The 23,163-nt window shown below is 53.3% G+C and overlaps 3 protein-coding genes across 4 annotated transcripts in view; 2 read left to right on the top strand and 1 right to left on the bottom strand.

The window, feature by feature from the left end:
- The window catches only part of LOC147646363 (uncharacterized), a 183,930-nt gene that overhangs the window by 92,178 nt on the left and 68,589 nt on the right, over window positions 1–23,163 (top strand). Inside the window, exon 2 of the mRNA XM_086873525.1 lies at window positions 5,974–6,532. Coding sequence (XP_086729651.1) covers window positions 5,974–6,532 — 559 coding nt within the window. The remainder of the gene's footprint in view (window positions 1–5,973; window positions 6,533–23,163) is intronic.
- The window catches only part of LOC147646364 (maestro heat-like repeat-containing protein family member 7), a 195,784-nt gene that overhangs the window by 162,967 nt on the left and 9,654 nt on the right, over window positions 1–23,163 (bottom strand). The gene's annotated exons all lie outside the window — the stretch shown is intronic.
- LOC147646366 (olfactory receptor 14J1-like) lies at window positions 14,270–15,217 on the top strand. Its single transcript, XM_086873574.1, has one exon. The coding sequence runs from the start codon at window positions 14,285–14,287 to the stop codon at window positions 15,215–15,217; it is 933 nt and encodes a 310-aa protein (XP_086729700.1). The 5' UTR covers window positions 14,270–14,284.

Here is a 23,163-nt window from a genome sequence, read left to right as displayed (position 1 = left end):
TCTGTTCTCTCCCTTTTGGTGTTCAGGGGTTCCCCCCTGTCCCAGCTGCTGGGGGTCATGCTTGTACTGGGGGTCACACTTCTACTCAGTCCCTGACCTCTTCAGGCTGCTGGGAGTGCCAGGAATTTGAAAAGTTCTTCCCATTTCAATCTCCCCACTTAGGGATGCAGGAAGGTTTTGGGGTCCCAGGGTCCCTGCTCCCCTTATTCCCTTCTTGGGGGCGCAGGGGGACCAAGGAGTCACCCCTGCCCCTCTCTATTTAATTGAGGGTTCCTCGAATCATGGCACTCCCCCTCTCTGGGCTCCCCACTTTGGGGTCCTCGGGGACACAGGGCTCTGCTCCTCCAGGCTGCCTCTGCCAGCAGCTGCCACTGGGAACCCCAAATGTCCCCCTAAAGGACATTTTCTTTTCAGCTTTGGTTTTCTTCATTCTCTAATCATCACCCCCAAAAACCCAACCCAGGCACCCCCCAGGATATCTGGGCCGGGCTCCCCCTCCCTCGTCACCTGTGGGATGGGGGGGTGATGATCCCACGGGTGGGAGGGGGCTGTGAATTCAGGGAGTGAATCCCAGTTTGACTGGGATATACTGGGCCTGTGATCATACTGGGATAACAAGCACCTAACTGGGATTACTAGGAGTGTCTGGGAATGGCTATGGAGATGTTGAGGGCAGCTGGGATATACTGGGAGTGTCTGTGATCATACTGGGGATGACTGAAAACACACTGGGAACAATGGGAACCATGCTGGGGACAACTGGGAACAACTGGGAGTGACAGAGTCTACACTGGGGGCAACTCCAGCTGGGCATAACTGGGACCATGCAGGGAGCAGCTGGGATCATCTGGGGAGCGACTGGAACTATACTGGGGCCAACTGGGTGCAACTGGAATCACACTGGGAGGAACAGGGAGCAACTGGAACCATCCTGAGGGTAACTGGCATCCTACTGGGATCACAGTGGGAGCAGTTGGGCCATGCTGGGCAAGACTGGGACCATACTGGCAGCAGCTGGGACTGCACTCAGCGTGACTGGGAGTGGCTGGGAGCAACTGGGATCAGGCTGGAAACACCTGAGGAGTGATTGAGAGCAACTGGGATATACTGGGAGAGACTGAAACCACAGTGCAGGTAAATGGGAGCAACTGGAACCATGCTGGATAATCCTGGGAGCAGCTGTGCCCATGCTGGGGTCATACTGGGATCCTACTGGAACTAGCTGGGATCATACTGGGAGTGACTGCAAAGGTGCTGGCTAGGACTGGAACCATACTGGAGGTGACTGGGAGCAACTGGGCCCATCCTGGGAGTGACAGGGCGTCACTCTGGCCATGACTGGAATCATGCTGGAAGGATATGGGAGTGATTGGAACCATACTGGGGGTGACTGGGTGTAACAGCAAATACTGGAAGTGACTGAGATTGTAGTGGGAGTGACTGGGAATCACTGGGATGCTTGGTTCCTCCCCCTGGGTGGTGCATCTCACAATGGGATGATGTCATTTTATCAGTCCTGCACTGAGACTCAATGGCCCATTAACAGAAGATATCTCCCTGGAGGAAGGATGGGTGGTGGAAGAGATAAAGAACATTGCCTCACCTGGTTTTAACAGCTGGCCCATTAACAGAAGACATCCCCCAGTTATGAGGGATGGGTGATGAAAGAGATAAAGAAAACTGCTCCTCTAGTTTTTAACATGGTGATAGAATACATGCTTTTGGTTACATCTTGCATTGCAACCCAAGACATGGGGTCCATAAAAATTGTACACCACCAAAAATTGGCCCAGAAAATGCTTTCCAGAAGTTTTCCATTTCTGTTCTCTCCCTTTTGGTGTTCAGGCTTTCACCCCTGTCCCAGCTGCTGGGGGTCATGCTTGTACTGGGGGTCACACTTCTACTCAGTCCCTGACCTCTTCAGGCTGCTGGGAGTGCCAGGAATTTGAAAAGTTCTTCCCATTTCGATCTCCCCACTTAGGGATGCAGGAAGGTTTTGGGGTCCCAGGGTCCCTGCTCCCCTTATTCCCTTCTTGGGGGTGCAGGGGGACCAAGGAGTCCCCCCTGCCCCTCTCTATTTAATTGAGGGTCCCACGAATCATGGCGCTCCCCCTCTCTGGGCTCCCCACTTTGGGGTCCTCGGGGACAGAGGGCTCTGCTCCTCCAGGCTGCCTCTGCCAGCAGCTGCCACTGGGAACCCCAAATGTCCCCCTAAAGGACATTTTCTTCTCAGCTTTGGTTTTCTTCATTCTCCAACAATCACCCCCAAAAACCCAACCCAGGGACCCCCCCAGGATATCTGGGCCGGGGTCCCCCTCCCTTGTCACCTGTGGGACGGGGGGGTGATGATCCCACGGGTGGGAGGGGGCTGTGAATTCAGGGAGTGAATCCCAGTTCGACTGGGATATACTGGGCCTGAGATCATACTGGGATAACAAGCACCTAACTGGGATTACTAGGAGTGTCTGGGAATGGCTATGGACATGCTGAGGGCAGCTGGGATATACTGGGAGTGTCTGTGATCATACTGGGGATGACTGGGAACACACTGGGAACAATGGGAACCATGCTGGGGACAACTGGGGAAAACTGGGAGTGACAGGGTCTACACTGGGGGCAACTCCAGCTGGGCATGACTGGGACCATGCAGGGAGCAGCTGGGATCATCTGGGGAGCAACTGGAACTATACTGGGGCCAACTGGGTGCAACTGGAATCACACTGGGAGGAACAGGGAGTGACTGGAACCATCCTGAGGGTAACTGGCATCCTACTGGGATCACAGTGGGAGCAGTTGGCCATGCTGGGCAAGACTGGGACCATACTGGCAGCAACTGGGACTACACTCAGCGTGACTGGGAGTGGCTGGGAGCAACTGGGATCAGGCTGGAAACACCTGAGGAGTGATTGAGAGCAACTGGGATATACTGGGAGAGACTGAAACCACAGTGCAGGTAAATGGGAGCAACTGGAAGCACACTGGATAATCCTGGGAGCAGCTGTGCCCATGCTGGGGTCATACTGGGATCCTACAGGAACTAGCTGGGATCATACTGGGGGTGACTGCAAAGGTGCTGACTGGGACTGGAACCATACTGGAGGTGACTGGGAGCAACAGGGACCATCCTGGGTGTGACAGGGAGTCACTCTGGCCATGACTGGAACCATACTGGGAGGGCCTGGGTGTGACTGGAACCATACTGGGGGTGGCTGGGTGCAACAGCTCATACTGGGGGTGACTGAGATTGTAGTGGGAGTGACTGGGATCATTCTGGAAGTGTTTTTCTGTAGATCTTCTGTCTTTCTGGTCTCTTTTTATTCTCCTTCCTATCCTACGTACCTGGAATATTTTTGGATATCTTAATGTTACCCAAAATCTTAAGGGTTAACACTTTTTAGGTTAAATGAGCTAAGTTTGCAAAGTTAAGGCTATGGTAAGAGTTCTTTGTGCAGTTGGATGTTGTATTAAACCCTTTGCCATAGTTCCTTGATTGTCTGTATTTCGTCAGTTAAATTTTGTGTCATTTTGACCTCTTAGCTCAGTTGGTCAGAGCATGGTGCCAGCATCACCGAGGTTGTGGGTTCAATCCTTGTGTGGGCCATTATCTTAAGAGCTGGACTTGATGGTCCTTGTGGGTCCCTTCCTACCAAGAATATTCTTTGCATCTGTCCACGCTGAGAAGATCTGTTTGTTGTTTCTCCTGTGCACTAAATTCAAGCAGAGGAACCTTTGGTTACCACCAGCATTGAAGTGTTCTGGGGTGTTACAGCCCTGCAGGCTCACAGTGGCCTCTTGTTTCCATAAGGCCGCACAGTGTCCCACTGGTCCCTTGGTTCCATGGGCCCAAGAGTGCCACATTGATCCCCTTGGTTCCACAACTTCCCATGGTGTCACACTGACCAGTGTTTCCATAAGGATCTGGAGTGTCACACAGGTTTATGGCATTTGTCCTTGCTGCCCCTCACATCCCACTGCCCCACAAAGAGCCTTGAGCCACCCGTGAGGGACAGGCCCTGCTGGGCCAGGTCTGGGCTCAGGGCTTGGCCTTTCTGCTTCCTCCAACCCAGCCAGGGCTGGCTCAGCATTGCAGTTCCCTGCTCCCTGCTCCCGGCAATCCTGGCCTCCAGGATCTGTTCTCACCAGTCCCTGGGGAGCCTTTGGCAGTCCCTGCCCTCAGCTGGGCTGATTGAAGCTCCAAGGGACTTGGAGTTTTGCTTCTGACTCCTTGAGCAGCTTCTTCAGCCTGAAGGAGGGACATAGGAGGATCAGGGAAAGGAGAAAGAACCACAAGGTCAAGCACTCCCTGAATTCACAGGCCCCCACCTGTGGGATCATCACCCCCCATCCCAGAAGTGTCCGGGGAGGGGGAGCTCAGCCCAGATATTTTGGGGGGTCCCTGGATTGGGTTTTTTTGGGGAGATGTTTGAAGAATGAAGAACTCCAAAGCTGAGTGGAAATGGGGGAACTTTTTGGATTCCTGGCACTCCCAGGAGCCTGAAGAGGTCAGGGACCGAGTAGACAGGGGACCCCCAGTACAAGCATGAACCCCAGCAGCTGGGACAGGGAGGAACCCCTGAACACCAAAGGAGGGAGACCAGAGATGGGGAACTCCTGGGAGGCATTTTCAGGGCTAAGTCCTGGTGTTTGGGAGGTTTATATGGACCCCATGTCTTGGGTTGCAATTCAAGAGGTAACCAAAAGTATGTATTCTGTCAACATCTGTTAAAAACTAGAGGAGCAGTTTTCTTTATCTCTTTCATCACCCATCCCTCATAACTGGGGGATATCTTCTGTTAATGGGCCAGCTGTTAAAACCAGGTGGGGCAATGTTCTTTATCTCTTCCACCACCCATCCTTCCTCCAGGGGGATATCTTCTGTTAATGGGCCATTGAGTCTCACTGCAGGAATGATAAAATGACATCATCCCATTGTGAGATGCTCCAGCCAGGGGGAGGAGCCAAGCATTCCTGACTGGATATAATCTGGGAATCAGAACACCACAGGCAGTCTTTGTCCACTGGATTCCCAGAGGAGAGACCAGACCCATCTACAGCGCCAGAACTTCTGAGGTAAGCTACAATCTCCTATGGGATCATTGCTTCAACAGAACCACATCTGTCACTCCTGGAGCACTGCAGCCACCATTTAATCAGACTGCTACCAGCACCCTGACCAACAGGGTATCAGGTTGTATTCTGACTCTCTCAGAGTGCTGTTTTTTTGTTGTTTTTTTTTTCTTTTGTACTGCTGCATTTTCATTTTCCTTTCTTTAGTAGAGAACTTATATTCCTTTTCCCATATTGTTACCTGAGAGCACTTTGGTTTCAAGATTATAATAATTCGGAGGGGATGGGATACTTATATTTTTTATCCATTTCCGTGGTGATTTCTGCCTTCCTTAGCAAACTCCTTTCAAACTAAGTCACGTCAGAGGCCCAGGTGACTTCTAGAGATGGGCTTGGTAAGAGGGACCATCAAACTCAATGTGCTCATTCCTTGTTTTCTCTCAAACCAGGAGTTTCCAATCCCAAACCTTGGCTGGATGGAGAAGCAGGCTGTGAGGAAGAGGAAGATCTCCCAGGACACCAAGGCAGGTGAGGAGGAAGTCAGTGCCCCTTTCCCCCTCTCTCCTGCTCCATCTCCCAGCCCAGCCTGGCCCCCGGCTGCAGGACAACCCCGCTGCCGACGCCGTCCTGCCGGGGACGCACTGGGGGGATCTCCTTCCCCTTCCCTCTGGCACGGAGGCAAATCCCATCCTCTCCTTGTCCTTCCTCCCCCAGACAAGGAGCTGAGGATGGAGAGCAGGGAGGACAAATCCCCACGGCAGAAACTCGTGGAAGAGGCCGTTTTGAGCAGCTCCACGGTGCAGGAATCCAATGGGGATGAAAATCCCCAGAGATCCCGCAGGAGGAGGGGCTCCAAACCCATCCCAGGGTGCTCTGAGGAGGAAAGACCCACCCTGTGCCGGGAAGGCGGCCGGAGATCCAGCCAGGGCTCTGAGCTGGTGGTCCATGAGCAGCTTCAGGATGGGGAGAAGCCCTACAAGTACTTGGAGTGTGGGAAGAGCTTTAGCCGGAGCAACCGCCTGATCTGCCACCAGATGATCCACACTGGGGAATGGGCCTATGAGTGTGGGCAATGTGGGAAGGGCTTCAGCTGCAGCTCCCAACTCATCCATCACCAGCACATCCACACTGGGGAGAGGCCCTACGAGTGTCCTGAGTGTGGGAAGAGGTTTCAGAGCAGCTCCAATCTCGTCCAGCACCAGCCGATTCACACGGATGAGAAGCCCTTCCGCTGCCCTGACTGTGGGGAGGGCTTCAAGCGAAACTCCCACCTCATCAGGCACCGGCGCATCCACACTGGGGAGAGGCCCTATGAGTGTGGGGAATGTGGGAAGAGCTTCAGCCAGAGGTCCAACCTCAATACCCACAAACGTATCCACACTGGGGAGAGGCCCTACGAGTGTCCCGAGTGTGGGAAGAGCTTCACCCAGAGATCTCACTTGACCAGGCACCAACGGAGGCACCAGTAAGGGAAGCCCAGCGAGTGCCCCAAGTGCAGGAAGAGCTTTGTGCACTGCTCCAGCTTCATCCACCCTTGGAAAATCCACATTGGGAAGAGACCTGGTGATCCGTGTTCCCTGGGATCCATGCTGGGAACACACCTGTCCCTCTTCCTGCTCATGGCAATGACATGATTTGAGATCAAAGAACGTGAGGGTCTGGCCATGGCCCTGTCATTATATTCAATCCCATCTCAGGTCATTGCCAGGGGCATAAAAAGGACTCCCTCTCTCTCACCAGAGGAGAAGAGTGTCCTTTCTTGGCAGGAGGAAATATGTGGCCAGGAAGAAACAGTCAGTGCTGTTTGAGGTTTCCCTGTGAATGGTTTGTCTTATCCTTTCTTTTACCAAAATTGTTTCTGTTCCTGTTTTTGCCTTATCTTGTTGCTGTTCTCAATAAATTGTTCTTATTCCAGCATGGGATCTTTGCCTTTTGTGCTTTCCATGGGAGGCGGGAGGGAAGCGAGCAGCAGCGCGGTTTCAGCAGGAGCAGGAAATTGGGGAATGCCATTCCTGAAGCCCAGCCCATGGAAACCGAGCATCCCAGCTGGTGCCAGGCCTGGTTGCCATGGCAGCAGCCTTGGGAGCGGGTCCCTGGCTGGGGGCTGTGGGAACCTCTTCCCTCTGGTGCCCAGGGACAGGAGTGGAGGGAGTGGCTGGAGCTGAGGCGGGCAGGTTTAGGCTGGATGTGAGGAAAAGGTTTTTCCCGCGAGGCTGCTGGGGCACTGAACAGGCTCCCCAGGGAAGGCTCCCAGCTCCAGGGCTGGCTGAGCTCCAGCAGCGTTTGGCCAGTGCTGCCAGGCCCAGGCTGGGATTGTTGGGGTGTCCTGTGCAGGGCCAGCAGTTGGACTGGAGGATCCCCATGGCTCCCTCCCAACTCAGCCAATTCTGTGGCTCTGGGATCCCATGAGCCTGGGGATGGGACTGCAAATGGTTGCCATGGCAACGGGCTCTGGCTTCAGGCCTGAGCTGGTGTCCATGGCAACCACCCCTGGCATGGGGTCTCCATGGAGCTGCCAAGGGACTGCCCATAGCAACAGGGGCTGTGATGATTGTCATGGAAATAGAGAATGGCAAGAGCACCTGGTGATAGTTGCCATGGAATCAGAACATAACAACAAGGGGCTGGTGATGGTTGCCTACCAAGGATCACATTTGTTACAGGCCCTCAGAAGGGCTCCATGGGGACATTCCAAAAGTCTCCAGGCTGTTCAAGAGCTGGGATGTCACAGGCACTCCAAGGGGCTCCACAGAGACCTCCCAGGGGTTTCTGGGTATGCTGAAGAGCCGTGTGGTCAGACGCAGTCCCAGCAATTCCATGGTGACATCCCAGGGGACCTTGGGCTGCCAAGGCACCGCTCTGCCACAGGCACTCCCGGGGCTGTGCTCTGAAAAGCCACTGCTGCTCCAGGAGCCTGACTGGGAAGCAATTGGCCCCAGCACCTTGGGGACAAGATAATAATGAAACAACTCTTCATGGCAGCAGAGACAAGGCAGGGGCAGAGGAAAGGGGAGAGCCAGGCCCAGGGGACATGGCTGCAATGGTGATGGCTGTGAGGTCAGTGCCACTGCAGCAGCCTGGCTGGCCCTCAGCAGACATTCTGGCCAGGAGGGTTGTGAGGGCACCCAGCACATCAGAGAACCCACACAACAGCAATTCCATCCTTGGGGAGGGGCTTTCACTGTGTCAGGTTGCACAGAGCTCCTGCTCTGGGAGCAGTCCTGGGATGTGGCATCCATTTCTCTGGAAAAGCAGCTGCAGTTTTGTGCCACTCTGATTGTAAAATATTTCCTTCTTCTAACAAATCTAAATCAATTCTTCTTCAGATTAATTAGATTGATCCCTGTCAATGCAAGATTTGGTAGAAAATAACTTTGACTAGTGTTTCCATTTTCACAGATCATGGAGAAGACCCAAAAATCTCCCAGGATGGGATTTGGAGGCCTCATCACATAAGCAGCAGGTAGAAGCTGAGGGCTCTGGGCTGTGCAGCTGCAAGGTCCTGCCAGAGGCAACTTGTGCAGCCCTTTGGCCATGGCTGCTGGCCCTGGGCCTGAGGCCAGCAGGGGACAAGTGACCCTGGCAGCCCTGGGGCCTCATTGCCTCCTTGTCCCTGCTCAGCAGCCTGGCAGGGGCCGCCCCATGGTGCTGCCCTTGGCATTGCATATCCCCACATGCCAGTGGCCCGGGAAGAGCCCTGAGCAATGAGGGAGGGACAGCATCTGCCTTGCCAGGGGCTGGGGCTCAGCCCTTGGCCTTGCCATTCCTGAAACACATCCAGCTTTGCTCAGCACCACAGACACCTTTCCCTTGCTTGTCCCCAGCTGCCATCAGGGCCTCCAGTCTTCTGCTCTGCCTGGAACCTGGGGACGCTTTCTCACTCGTGTCTCTCATTTCAACTACAAGAAACTTCAGTGTTTCCATCTGACTTGGAGCTCTTGAGGAGTTTGTGGAGCACACTCTGAGGGACTGAGTGTGATGCCAAGAGCCCCAAAGGCCCGAGAGGGTGATGAAAGTGCTGGTGCTGTGTCTGTGCTGCTGAGCTGGGCCGGGCTCCTGGCCCAGAGGCAGCTCCTGGCAAGGGCAGAGCTTCAGAGAGACAGCTCTGGCCAGGAGCAGCTCCTGAGCACAGCCCAGCAGGGCTGGGGCCCTGCCAGGGCAGCTCAGGGACACAGAGAGCAGGCCCAGACAGAGCTGCCAGGGGCTCAGCACTGGCAGGGGCTGTGGGATGTGCCAGAGGGGGCTGTGTCCCAGCAGCACCTCTGTGGCTGTGTCCTGGAGCCCCAGAGCAGCTGTGATGTCAGAAAGGGGCTGTGTGACAGCTCTGAGTGGGCTGTGTGAGGTCACAGATGGGGCTGTGACATGACAGAGTTTGTTGTGTGAGGTCACTGAGCAACTACAGCGTCATAGAGGGGATTCTGTGACATCAGAAAGAGGTGTGTGATGTCACAGTGTGGCTGTATGACATCACAGAGTGGGCTGGGTGATGTTACTTAGTGGGTTGTGACATCAGAGACATGACTATGACATCAGAGGTCGAATGTACATCATTACAGAAAGGATTCTGACATCACAGAGCAGGTTGTGACATGACAGAGCCACCACAGGGTGGATTGTGATATCACTGGTTGGTTGTGAGACATCACAGAACAGGCTGTCAAGTCACATGGTGGTGATATGAAATCCTACAGTGGGCAGTGACATCATAGAAAAGCCATGTGACATCTCAGGACAGGTTGTATGACATCACAGTGCTGACTGTGACATCACAGAATGAACTATGACATCAAATGTGGCTGTGTGACATCACAGAACGCTGTGTGAAATCACAAGGTGATTTTGTGGCATATGGGAAGAGCTGTGACTTCACAGAATGGTGGTGTGACATCCCAGGGCAGGTTGTGTGACACCACTGAGTGGGCTGTGACATCCCTGGTGGCTGTGTGACAACTCAGGGGGCTCTGAGAGGTCACTGGGGAGAAGTCCAGAGAAGTCCAACGCTGCCCTTGCAGCAGCCTGTCTGCACAGAAACAGTTCCAGGGCTCTCTGCATTTCCCTTCCCTCACTCTTGCCTCACTCACACACCTCCCAACAACCCACTTGGTGCTTTCAGCTGCAAGGAGTTCAAAGCTTGTCTGTCCTTCAGCAGCTGCTCTAATTCTGCCTTCAGCCAACTCTGGGGTTGTGTTTATTGTAGAACTCCCTGTGTGTCTGAAACATTCCTTGTGTGGTTCTGCCTTGGGGACGGGGAACCTCCTTGGTGGCACCTTGACCTTGGCACACACTTGAGGAGGGTGTCTGTTTTCCATGGGGAAACTCAGCAGTTTTAGATTGCTAAAATCAAAGAAGGAAAACCCCTCTTTGCCTGAGTGCAGCCAGTTCTGTGAGCAAAGCAGGTCCCAGGGGAGTGAGGAGAGACAGGATGGGGCTGGGGAATGTGGAGCAAGGTTGTCCCCACTGTGTCAGACCTCAAGGCACAGCTTCTCTGACCTGGCCACACCTCCTTAGGAGAGACCCTGGATCAATATCCATCACTGAGTGCTGCAATCACCTCTGCTCTAAAGAGAACAGGAATAAAAGACACCCTTTATAATAGGAATACATATTTCTTAGAAGCTCTTAGAACTATTTCTCCAGAACTATTGTAGGAAACTTTCCTGAGAACAGCACCAGACCAGAGGGAAATCAAGGCACAGCCATGGTTTGTTAGGATTTGCTTGATCCTAATGAGCCCCGTGGTGCATTTGGAGCTGAGCCCTAGAACCTCAGGGCCTGAGAGGAGATTGCACAAACCTTTCCAGGAGCCCAAGTCAGAGGAAACACCCAAAGTGTCTCCAAGCATTAATGGGTACCACTGAGGTCCATCCCAAACACAGGCTCCTCATGGACTCCTTGGAGGAGAGAACTGGAGGCCAGGATTGCACAAAAACCTCCCAGAGACTCAGTGTGGGAAGGAAAATCCAAAGTAGCTGAAAAAGCTCTGAGTATCTCAAAGTATTGATGAGCCCCACTGAGTGTCAATGCAAAGCTCCCAAGGGACTCATTAAAGCAGATAATTGGGGCCATGATTGCACAAACTTCTCAGAGACTCAGTGTGGGAAGGAAAAAGGAAAGTGCCTTAAGAACCTGAAGTACCTTGAAGCATTAATGAGCCCCACTGAGTGTTGTTACTGACAGAGGCTCTCAAGGGACTAATTACAGCAGATAATTGGAGGCCAGGATTGCACAAAGCTCTCAGAGACTCCAAGGCAAAAGCCAAAGTCCTTTGAAAAAGCTGCAGTCCCTGGGAGCATGAAGGAGCCCCCAGGGCCATTCCTGAGCAAGGCTCCCCAGGGACTCCTTCCAGCAGATCCCTGAGGCCACTGGCATGTGGGCTAGGGGGGATGCTGAGGGCAGGCCAAGGGGGTGACAGTGGCCAGCCTTGCTGGGGCTGTGCCAGGAGGCCCCAGGGCCTCAGGACAAGGTGTCTCCTCACAGCCCTTGCTGGCACAGCTTTGGCTGCTGTGGCCCAGGGCACCAAGCCTTGGCTTCTCTTTGTCCCCAGCTGTCATCAGTGCCTCCAGTTCTCTGCTCTGCCTGCGGCCTGGGGACACTTTCTCAGTCACGTCCCTCAGTGGGACCCATTAAAAGTGAAAGAAACTTTGGAGTTGGATTCTGACTTGGAGTTCTTGAGAGCTTTCTTCCCCTCCCTGTCAGGGACTGATGTTCAGGGCCTCAGCACAAAGCCCCAAGAGGCTCATTAAAGTCCTGCTGCTGTGTCTGTGCTGCTGAGCTGGGCCGGGCTCCTGGCACAGAGGCAGCTCCTGGAAACCAAGAAGAGCTTCAAAAGCACATTTCTCTTGCTGAGCAGCTCTTCTGCCAGCCCAGCAGGGCTGGGGCACTGCCTGCAGCCACCCTGGGCACAGCCCAGAGGCACAAAGAGCTTCAATCAGTCAGGGCTGGGAAGGTGCTGAGAAGTGCCTGGGGCAGAATCCCTGCCAGCCCTTGGCACAGGAAGCCTCTGGCTGCAGGACAATGCAGCTGCAGCTCCTGGAGGCATCTCCTAAAGCTGGAACGTGCCAGTGCCTACAGACTCTGTGAGTACATTCTCTGCCTGTCCCTTGTGCAGAGCAGCCAGGGGTGCCCAGGGCTGTCCTGCAGAGCAGGGTCCTGCAGCCCAGGGCGCTGTGCTGGGGCAGGGACTCTGCTGCCTGCCAGGGACAGCTCTCAGCCGGCCCGGGGAGCTGCTCCCAGCGCTGGGGAGAAGCTGTGGGGGGAAGGAGCCACCCTGAGCAGGGCAGGGGCTGCTGCTGAGAGGGGCTGTGTGGGGCAGGGCTGCTCCCAGCTCCAGTCCAGCCTGGGCACAGCTCCAGAGGACACTTCCCAAAAGAAGGTGAGAGTGGAATTGCTGTAAAGATCAGGAGCTTTCCTGAGACTGTTTTCAATGTCTTGCTTTAAGCAGGGTGGGAAAGCTGGGATGATGACAAAAAGATTTTTGCTTCTTATATATGTTGAATATATTTTTAGATCTGTAAACTATTATTATATATTTATAAAATGATAATCCTTAATTAACTCTATTAAACTACTATTATATACTTATATAACTATTATCATTAATTAATTCTGGTTTCTTAACCTTTCTCTTAGATTTTAGAGCTATAATCTCATCTTCTAAATAGATTTCTGAAATACTGTATAGTCTTATCATCAGGGAGAGGAGCTACAAGAAGAACATTTTGTTTTTTAACCAGAATATGAACAGTCATAACAAAAAGTGGGGCAAAGAAACCCTTGGACCTACTCCAATGGGTTGACTCAGGGGTGTGTAACTGGGGCAGCTGAATCTCCTATTGGAATGTTTCTGTTAAATATCCTAATTAATCAACCTTAATAAATTGTTGAAATAAGGGGCCGGGTGTGCCTCAACCCCACTGGGACACCTGGAAGCTTCCAATGAAGGCGTTTTTTACTTTACTGTTCTAACACTGTTGCAGAAGGTTATTTTTCTCTTTTGATTATAGACAACAGAGGGATGAGAGAAGCAGAAGAGGAATTGTAATCCCAGAATCACAGAACATTCTGAGTTGAAAGGGACACACCAGGATCAGCAAAGTAATGTTGGAACATTTACAGAGTTGCCAGAATTGTAAGTTTGGGTGCTCAGTCTCTCTGCTGGGAGCCTCCTAAACAGCCTAAATGCACTGCTCTGATATTGTCATTGGTATCTGGGGCTCTCAGGGAGGCTCTGGCATCTGCAGCAGCTGAGTCAGGCCCTGCCCTTGGGATTGCTGCCAGGCAGGTGTGTCCATGGGAATGGGGTGTCCCAGCTTCCCTGTGACCTGTGGGGCTGTGGGCAAAGCAGTCCATGGCAAAGGGGAATGAGCTGAGCCCCCTCCCTGAGATCCCATCATGGGCACACCTGGGGATCTCCTTGCTGTGTCCTTCCAAGCTCTGAGCTGCCCTCCTGGCTGCAAATCTGTGCCAGAGCCTCTCAGAGTTCCCTGAATGTCCCACGGGGAAGGGCAGAGATGCCACAGCTGAGGAAATGCTGTTGGCTCTGCCAAGGGAGCCGTGAGTGTCCTTGGCAGAGGGGGGTGCTGAGACCTTGCCCAGAGACATTTAGAGAGGGTGAGACATTCAGGGATCCCTCTGCTCTGGGCAGGGTCTGGTTTATGCCAGGGTGACACAGGAGTGTGACTGTGCTCTGATTCCAGCCAAAGGTGCAAACCCAGGGCAGTTGGGAACAAGCCCATCCAGCCCCTCACCTTCCCTAAGCCACAGGGAATCCTTTGCCTCTCACATCTCTCAGTGGGAAATTCTGAGTGCAGCAGAAATGCTGGGGATTTCTGACCTCAGAGAACCAGGAATGATGTGTGGGCAGGAAAAGAATGTTTAAAATTTCTTCCTCCTCTCAATGTCTTTTACAAGTGGGAATAAACATGGCAACAAGCCCTTCTGCATTAGGAGTGATTCCCCTGACAAATCCTGAATTTCCAGCCTTGTCCCTCTCCTGCATGGCCACAAACCCAGGGCAGCAGGGCAGGGATGGCTCCTGGAGAGCCCCCAGGCACAGGCCTGGCTGCTCCTGGCACACTCAGACAGCACAGCTGGAGCTCAGTCAGGGACCTGGGTGAAGTTTTCCCAGCGCTGGAACAAAGTGGCTGAGTCCCAGCCTCTCCTGATTTGTCACTGCTCTTTTTCTTCATGAACAGGTCCCCATGTGCAGCCACAGTAAATGTCCAACAGCAGCTCCATCAGCCACTTCCTCCTGCTGGCATTGGCAGACACGCGGCAGCTGCAGCTCCTGCACTTCTGCCTCTTCCTGGGCATCTCCCTGGCTGCCCTCCTGGGCAACGGCCTCATCATCAGCGCCGTAGCCTGCAGCCACCACCTGCACAGCCCCATGTTCTTCTTCCTGCTCAACCTGGCCCTCACTGACCTGGGCTCCATCTGCACCACTGTGCCCAAAGCCATGCACAATTCCCTCTGGGACACCAGACACATCTCCTATGCAGGATGCGCAGTCCAACTATTTTTTTTTTTTTTTTTCGTCTCAGCAGAGTATTTCCTCCTGACCATCATGTGCTACGACCGCTACGTGTCCATCTGCAAACCCCTGCACTACGGGACCCTCCTGGGCAGCAGAGCTTGTGCCCACATGGCAGCAGCTGCCTGGGCCAGTGCCTTTCTCACTGCTCTGCTGCACACAGCCAGTACATTTTCCCTGCCCCTGTGCCAGGGCAATGCCCTGGACCAGTTCTTCTGTGAAATCCCACAGATTCTCAAGCTCTCCTGCTCCAAATCCCACCTCAGGGAACTTGGGCTTCTTGCTGTTAGTGCATGTTTAGCACTTGGCTGTTTTGTGTTCATTGTTTTCTCCTATGTGCAGATCTTCAGGGCTGTGCTGAGGATCCCCTCTGAGCAGGGACGGCACAAAGCCTTTTCCACCTGCCTCCCTCACCTGGCTGTGGTCTCCCTGTTCCTCAGCACTGGCACGTTTTCTCACCTGAAGCCCCCCTCCATCTCCTCCCCATCCCTGGATCTCGCAGTGTCAGTTTTGTACTCAGTGGTGCCTCCAGCCCTGAACCCCCTCATCTACAGCCTGAGGAACCAGGAGCTCAAGGCTGCAGTGTGGACACTGATGACTGGATCGTTTCAGAAACATTAAACTGCTGGCCAATTTCTGCAAATCACTTGTAATAAAAGTCATCTTTGATACTTCTTGTTTTAATTCTGGAGGTTCTTTTTCTTCATTTTACTTTCTAATATTGTGTACAATAAAATGTTATTATTTGTGCCATTTCTCATTTTATTTCTCTCTTCACCTTCCCTGTGGCCACAGACTATGTCTATGAGGGCCTGTGCTCTTGGTGGCTTTCAATGAACGAAAGGATCTCCCAGCAAAGTTTTCTCCAGAGATGCCCCTTTTGTTCCCTTCTCTGGAGCTGCAGCAGCAGTGTCTGTGTGCAGAGCTGGGGGCAGATCAGTGCTGGCACAGCAGCTGTGGCCAGGAGCAGCAGCACTTGGTGTTGCCAGTGCTGCTCCCGTGCCACTGCCCCGCTGCCCTCCTGGCCCTGGTGTTGCTGCAGGGCCTGAGTGCTCTCGGGGCCGGGCACAGCCCTGGGGGTGGCAGTGCCGGGGCTGCAGCAGGGACAGGCCATGGGCACTGCTGGGGCAGCGCTGACACCTCAGGGCAGGGCCTGGGGGCTCCAGGCTCCTTGCCCAGGCTCTCTCAAGAACACGGCCAGGCCAAAGCTCAGCACAGAAAACCCCCGTGAGCAGCCCCAGGCTGGCCGTGGGCAGGCTGGGGGCAAACAGCATGGCTGGGGCTCTGCAAGGTCCCTGGGGGAGACGGGAAGGAGCAGCAGAGCAGGGGCTGATCCATCCCCACTGCACTGGACACCCCAGGGCAGCGTCCCAGAGCGTCCTCATGGAGCTGCCAACAACATCCCCCCTGTGCAGCCCCGGCCTCTCCCCCAGCCCAGAGAGGTGCCGCATCCTTGCAGGCACATGTCATGAATAAAATCTCTCAAGAAATCCCCGGATAAAATACTGTGTTTAGTTATGTACAGTTAATGTTCTTATCCCATTTGTAAACCTTGTACCCCTTGTTTACTCCGATGGTTATTAGTAATGTTAATTACTTACCAGTTTCTGAAATGTTTTAAAGGTTCTTATGAGACATTCCTGTACCCTTTCCCCTTACTTCCCTGCTACCTTGTAACAGAGCTGCTCCCATGGGGGCTAAATCCAACTAACAAAAGCAACCCATTAGAAAGGTATGCCACAGGACGAGGCAACTCCCATGGTCCCTGTGCCACACTAGAACAAAGAAACTCCCAGGAAGCTGTGTAACCGAGTAAAATGCAAACTAAGGCATGCAGGACATCAAAACAATGAGCTAACAGAGGACTAAAGCAACAAGGAAACATATTTGAGCAAGCTATGATGCAAGATCATCTCCCTGCATCACCTAAACCTGCTTAGAAACCATCTTCCTGCATCACCATGAGCTAAAGAGGACTGGAAAGGACTGACAGCCCTAGACAGCGAACCAGGACGACAGGTCCCTGGCTACTCTCATGAGGATGGAAGCCCCAGCTCTGCAGTGTGTGCTGCAAAGCTGAATTGTGTCTCCTCCTTGGAGCTGACAGTGTGGGAATGGCCGTGATGCAAGCAATCCCTTGGGCCCCCCCACCCCAAGAGCTGAATCCTAACAAAGGCATCAAACAGGAGTTTTGTCTCCTGGCCAATTTCTTTCAATTACCGTGTGCTGCACGGGCCATGGCCGAGGGGGCCTGGACCCACCCGGAGCTCCTCCCGGAGCCCAGCGGACTCCAGCTCAGCGGGGGCCGGCAGCGGGGCACGGCTTAGGCTCGGCAAGGTGTGAGCAGCCGTGGTCCGGCCCAGCCTCAGCCGGGGTCCCGCAGCCTCCCGTCCCCACCCGGTCACTGCTGGGGCCAGCCCGACCCCGCCAGGCCGAGCCTGTGCGATTCAGCCCTTCTGGGACACAGGGCCAGAAAGACTTCAGCCCTGAAGCAGCAGGCTTTGAGTTCAAGCCTTGGGAAGCACTTGCCAAAGGCTTGATGGCAATTCATACGTTCATCAAGTCACCCCACTGAAAGTTATGTTTCTAGAATCTTCCCGTGTCCCTCCCCCGATTGGTTGCAATTCGTCACAGTATTTTGCATCTTTCTAACCCCAGTCTGTGTCTGGACCCATGCCCTCCGACTGCGCCCTCACACCTCCCCTAGATATTGTTGTGTCTGCCCCTAGGCCTGGTCTTTGCACTTTGCTCCTGTGCTGCGCAGGCTTTATGGGCCTCATCCCTACTTGATTTTCCTATTGCAGTTGGTTTTGGGGACTCCAGCGAACCCGATCCTTTAATTTCCTCCTCGGTTGCCCGGGTGTCAGGGGACCCTGAAGCTTTAAGGATTGTTGCGGCCACTGTCAGCACGACTGCAAGGGCCGCAGTGCAGCGGGGCCCGGCCCGACCGGCAGCCGGGTACCTCCTCAAAGGTGGAAGCAAGAGAGAGATTTCCCGGGCTTGCCTGTCTGCAAAATGTCAATCTCACCGAGGTGGATCCAGCTTTTTAAATGCTTTAATAGGTAGTCAGTTCCCACAGCTAGCCAGCTCTTGGATTTTGCTTGGCACAGGGGCAGCTCTCGCTTATCAGCTCCTCTCAGTAAAATCATTTCCATGGGGGGCTTCTTCCCTGCTCACCAAATAGCAATTCATGCAAAAGCAGCACAAACTGTTCTTCCTGTCCTATCTTTGCCAGAGAGTGCCTTTCAAAGGGATAATAATTGGGAGCGAGGGGGTTTACATTTTCCATTGCAAAGGAGCCTCCTGCCTCCCTTAGCAGGCCCCTGTCTTTCTAACGAAGACACACACGGTCTCCTTTTGCACCTTCACTTGGCCCCAGCCACTCCTGATCATTTGAAGGAGCGGCTCAGAAGAAGGGGCTGCAATCCCCCAAGGCCTGGGCTGCTCCAGGCCGCTCCTGGTGCCTTGGGCTGTTCAAGGCGTGCCGGGGTGGCCTTTGTGACACAGGCACGGGGTGCCGGGGTGGCCTTTGTGACACAGGCACGGGGTGTCGGGGTGCCCTTTGTGACACAGGCACGGTGCGTCAGGGCCCGTGGTGATGCGGGACCTTGCGGTGCCCAAAGTCCATTGTGACATGGCAGAGCCCCGCCCCGGCTGGGGGGTATATAAAGGGCTTGTGGGGCCTGGGTCAGTCCCAGGACAGTGGCTGTGTCCAGGTACCTGTGTGCGCCAGAGGACTGCAGGCATGGAGGAGGAGAAGGCGAAGCCCAAGTCCCAGCCCCCCAGGCCCTGGCCCGGCTCACAGAGAGCCCAGGCCTTGAGGGAGCAGCAGGAGGAGGCTGAGAGGGCAAGCAGAGGGAGGAGAGGAGCCGTGGAGTCCTGCGCTGAGGAAGAGCCAGAGCTCTGCCGAGGAGAAATGAACAAGTTCCAGCAAGGGACTCCAGGGGAAGCCTGCACTGAGCCACAGCTGTCCCCAGGAGAAGCCCAGAGCTGCCAGGAGCTCTCTGAGTGGGATGAAGGCCTTGAGCAAGAGCTGGTCCAAGTATGGGGGAGCTACTGGCATTTCCGGGACTGGGATGAGGGCAGGGAGCAAGAGCCCTCCCCAGTTGTCTCCGAGTGGGGCGAGTGCAGGGAGCAGGAGCCGTGGCAGGCAGACAGCGATCACTGTCAGGAATTCTCAGATTGGGAAGAATCTCCTGAGCAGCGGCTGTCCCCAGGAGAAGGCACGAGCCGCCGGGCACTCTTGGACTGGGAAGCTTGCCGCAAGCAAGAGCTGTGCCAGGATGGCCAGGAGGTGACTGGAGGCAAAGCAAAGAGAAAATCCTCCAGGTGCAGCTGGGATGATGACAGTGATGGAGAGCTGGCTCAGGACAGCAGGGAATACTGCGACATCCTGTGCAGCCAGCTCAAGGCCTGGCAGCGGGAGGACGATGACTGGGATGAGGTGAGCGTCCTGGAGCTGCACGAGGAAGGAGAAGAGGCCAGGCAGCAGAGACTGGCAGATTTAGCCCAAGAGGGAATCCTGCTGCCTGTCCCTCGAGAAGCTTGGGTGGAGTGCCAGGAGCCCGAGCTGTGCCCGCAAGAGCAACTCTGTGCCGGGCCTGGCCCTCTGGCAGCCCAAGCCACGGTGGAAAATGTCTCTTCTCCTGGGCAGCCGCTTCCCCACAGGAAAGGCCGCTCGCTCTTGAGGCAGGCGCTGCGGGGGCTGCGGGGGCTGCGGGGGCTGCGGGGGCTGTGGGCGCTGAGGGGGCTGCAAGGGCTGCAGGGGCTGCGGGTGCTGCGGGGGCTGCGGGGGCTGCAGGGGCTGTTCCGCTGTCCCTGCCTGGCGGCACAGCCACAGGATCAGTGCCCGCTGCCAGCAGCGCCGGGCTGCAGATGGCGGCTGCCCCGCGGCCTGCCCGGCGCCCCGAGGGAGCCGCACGGGCTGCCCCGGCCTGCGCTGGCCCTGCGGGCCGAGCCGGCCCCGGCCGCTCTGCAGCCCCCCCGGGGCAGCTCCCCGAGGGCACATGGCAGCCCAAAGTGGCACCCAAAGGGGGACCCTCGCTGCCGGGGCTCAGCGCCGCATCCCGGCCCATCGTCCGGCCGGGAAGGCACCTGGAAAGTCATCGGCTCCCAGCGGCAGCCTGGCACCGCCAGCGGCACCCCTGCACCGGGTCCCCGAGGGCCACAGCCACACGGCTCTTGGCCCTTTGCAGGGACACTGGCTCCAGCTCCTCCCTGCTGGACTCCAAGGCCATTTCCTCTCCTTCGGAAAGGACTCCATGCTGATCCTGGGGCACTTTGGCCATGAGGAATGGACACAGACAGGAGATGTTGCTCCCAGGACACGACGGCAGCCTGCTGGACTGCAACACACACAATTCTAACAAAAGAAAAGACAGTTGTGTTTAGGAAGTAATAGTAGAAAAGAAAAAAACCCCAAACCCTGCCCCCCCCTCCCCCCCCCAAAACCTGCATAAGACCCTCCAGAAACCAAAAAATGATCAAGAATAAGAATAGGAATATTAGGAAGAAGAGGTAGAAGCTGAAGTAGATGAAGATGTAGTAGTACTTAAAACATGGAAAATTAAGAATAAGAATAAAATGTTGGAGTCTGGAATACAGAGTGTGTGCCCTTGTTTCTGATACTTAGTTGTAAGATCCAGGTATAAGTTCCCCCAGGCAGGGCAGGTCCCTGGGTGCTGCCCCTGGCCCAGATAGTTTTCAGATGGAAAAACTATCAGAAGTAAGGTTTTAGAAGACAAAATGTCTTCCCTGCTGACAGCACCGTAAGGAATAGCTGCAGGGCAGAGTTTTAAAAACAGAGGTTGTCTTGACCTCTCTACAGCCTTGCATGGTGCTCAGCATGATAGATCAGGGGAAAAAATATTATAGTGGGTCAGACACATCTCATTGCAACAGAGATGCAACAGCACCCCTGATTTTTCCATGGTTCTGGATGACAAGAACTAGGATACTGCATTTAATATGACTACAAGAAGGGTTTGGAAAGACAGAGTTCAGAAAAGAGCAACAAAATAATTAAGGGACTAGAGGGATTTACCTATGAGGAAGATTAAAAGAACTAAATCAATATGTCTAGTTTGGCTAAGTGATAACTAAGGAGAGGCATTTCAACCATCTACAGATATTTGACTGACACACACACACCCTAGGGAAGGAAAGGAATTACTTAGCAGGAAACAAGCAGGCATATCAGGGAGTAATGGAATGAAATTAAGAAAGAGAAAACTGAGGAATTTAAGGCAAATCCTCCTGACAATGGGTTCTAATAGTCTGTAGAAAACATACCAGCATATGTGCAACATATGGGAACAGTCTTGAATTGATAAGGAGGGGGACTTAACTGACTTGATGGGCCTTTCCAATCTCAAATATTTATGATTCTATAATTAAGCATTATTAAATTTAATGATATGTGCCATTTTGTTTTCAGCAAGTTCTGACTGTTGCCTCAGGTCATAAGTGTGCAATTATTTCCTAACTAAAGGTCTTACTTTTTTACTCATGAATCCTTATGAAATTAACTAGACTGGTCTGCTATTTCTTTTTTTTCTTAAATTGAATTTCTATTAATGCATTTTCTCTTATTTCCAACCAGCAGCTCTCTCCCTCAGCTAACAACTCACAATTCCCTCTTTATGCAAGGCAAGCCTGCACACTTACAGCTTCGTGGCTCGGTGCCTGAACCTGCTCAGCCTCAGGTTGAATGCCTGCTGTGTTCAAGGGAGCTGCTCTTCCCAAGCCCAGATGAGCACAGGGGCTCTTCTTCCTCTGAGGATGAACTGCGTGCAACAAAGGGGGAAAAAAAAAAAAAGTTACATGATATTTTCAGCTAAGAGCTGTTTACAGAGCTTTGAAAGCAGATCACGGTCAGATGAAAAGCTTCATGTCACTGCTCACCCCTGTGTCACAGCACCACTCAGCAAATGAAAACAGGTGTTTATGTGCTATTGCCCAAGCTCCTGGCCAGGATCACAGCTGGTGGGTAGCAAGTTTCCTCTATTTCTCTTTGGCAAACTCCTTGGTTTTGATGCACATGCTTGCCTGTGCCAAGATATACTCCAAAATATCCCCCCAAATGGGTACAAACCTAGGGAGTGATCAGGAGGTTGTGGTCTCATGTGAGCAGTCATTTTGGGGATCCAAATGGTTTGTTCTGCTCTGTTTCAGACAGTGTCTGCTGCCTGAGTGTGCTGCAGCTTTTGCTGATATTTTACCATTGCCCGTGTTACAAGCACAGTTCCTCAGGAAGGTTCATACAGCCTAATTCTTTATAACCTAATCTATTATTAGGTGAATTATTACCTAAATCTATCTTTTGTCCAGGAAAGAGTGAAAGGCCATCTGTGATGCCTGCTGCTTTTGTGATACTTTCTTTCGGTTTCCCCCAGTAGTGCAGCTGCAGACTGGGCACGCTGTATCATCAATATCTGACACTCACACTCCCTTCACTCTTGACTACTTGCTTAAAGCTCCTCTCTTATTATGTGTGCTGGACCCCAGCCTCAGCCAGGGCAGTAAATGGCAGCAGTTTCACATCAGGATGTGGTGACAGCAGTGCCTGCAAACACTCTGCTGTAGCACTGGCAGCGTGGGCTCCCTCCTGAAGGACGAGATGGATCTTCCCCAGCCCCGACAGACAGAGTCCCCTCTTTGCTACCTGCCCCTGATCCTGAGCCCAGAGATGCTGTCTGCCAGCACGTGTGAGAGCTGGTTCTCTGAGGAGATCAGAGGATGTGAGAGCCTGGCAATTTCATCCCAGAGAAGTAAATCCTCGGTGAAAGAGGCTGGCTGCTGGCATTACAATATGCTCAATGCTAATTACCAGAAATCTAGTTTCCAAATCTTTTCACTTTTAAGATACCACTGCAGCAATCAGGCTGAAGTGGGATAATTAAATGAAGCACTGTCTCCTCTCCCCTCCTCCCCCCATCACTCTGCAGCCCTGTCTGTCATTTCCCAGCACGGAATGGCTGAGATGTGGGAGGCTGATAGGAAAGCTCAGTATGTAAAATGCTGAGTGCATTTTACAGGAGGTGTGGCTTCAGCACAGCTTCCTCACTAGGAAAGAGCCACAAGGAGCCCTGGCTGCTCCTGTGGATGGTTTATCACTGAGCTGAGTCCAGTCAAAAGTCGGTGAAAAAGATGTAGGCAAAGAAAGAGAAGAAGGAATGAGAATATTTTCCCCTTTTCCCAAAGCAAGAACAGGCAAAATCTCGCTCTCCTTTTGAAACCCACAGGTTGTGAATCCAGTTTTGGCAGCTGTGATAAATGTCCTGAAGCATCCAAATACTTGGGGTATAAGGAAAGGATTACTGCTTGTCAGAAGTTGTCTATCTTTTGAATATTCTGCCCAAAGCAGCAAAAAATTGAGTAACAACTTGGTACTGATAGCTCTTCCTTAAGATACAGCAACCTCAGCCATTGCCTTAGTCCACAGTCTTCTCTCTGTCTCCACGGCTTAATAAAACAACTTTAAATGTTGCAGTTTTGGTCTTAAACCAAGAAGAGGAATTGTTCTTTCACATTGTCGTGGTTTTAAAGCAGTAACTAAAAAATTACTA

This window comes from Cyanistes caeruleus, unplaced genomic scaffold (genome assembly GCF_971803275.1).
Source record: "Cyanistes caeruleus unplaced genomic scaffold, bCyaCae1.hap1.1 HAP1_SCAFFOLD_100, whole genome shotgun sequence".
In the NCBI taxonomy this organism is placed as follows: domain Eukaryota; kingdom Metazoa; phylum Chordata; class Aves; order Passeriformes; family Paridae; genus Cyanistes; species Cyanistes caeruleus.
This window is presented reverse-complemented; position numbering and strand designations above follow the sequence as displayed.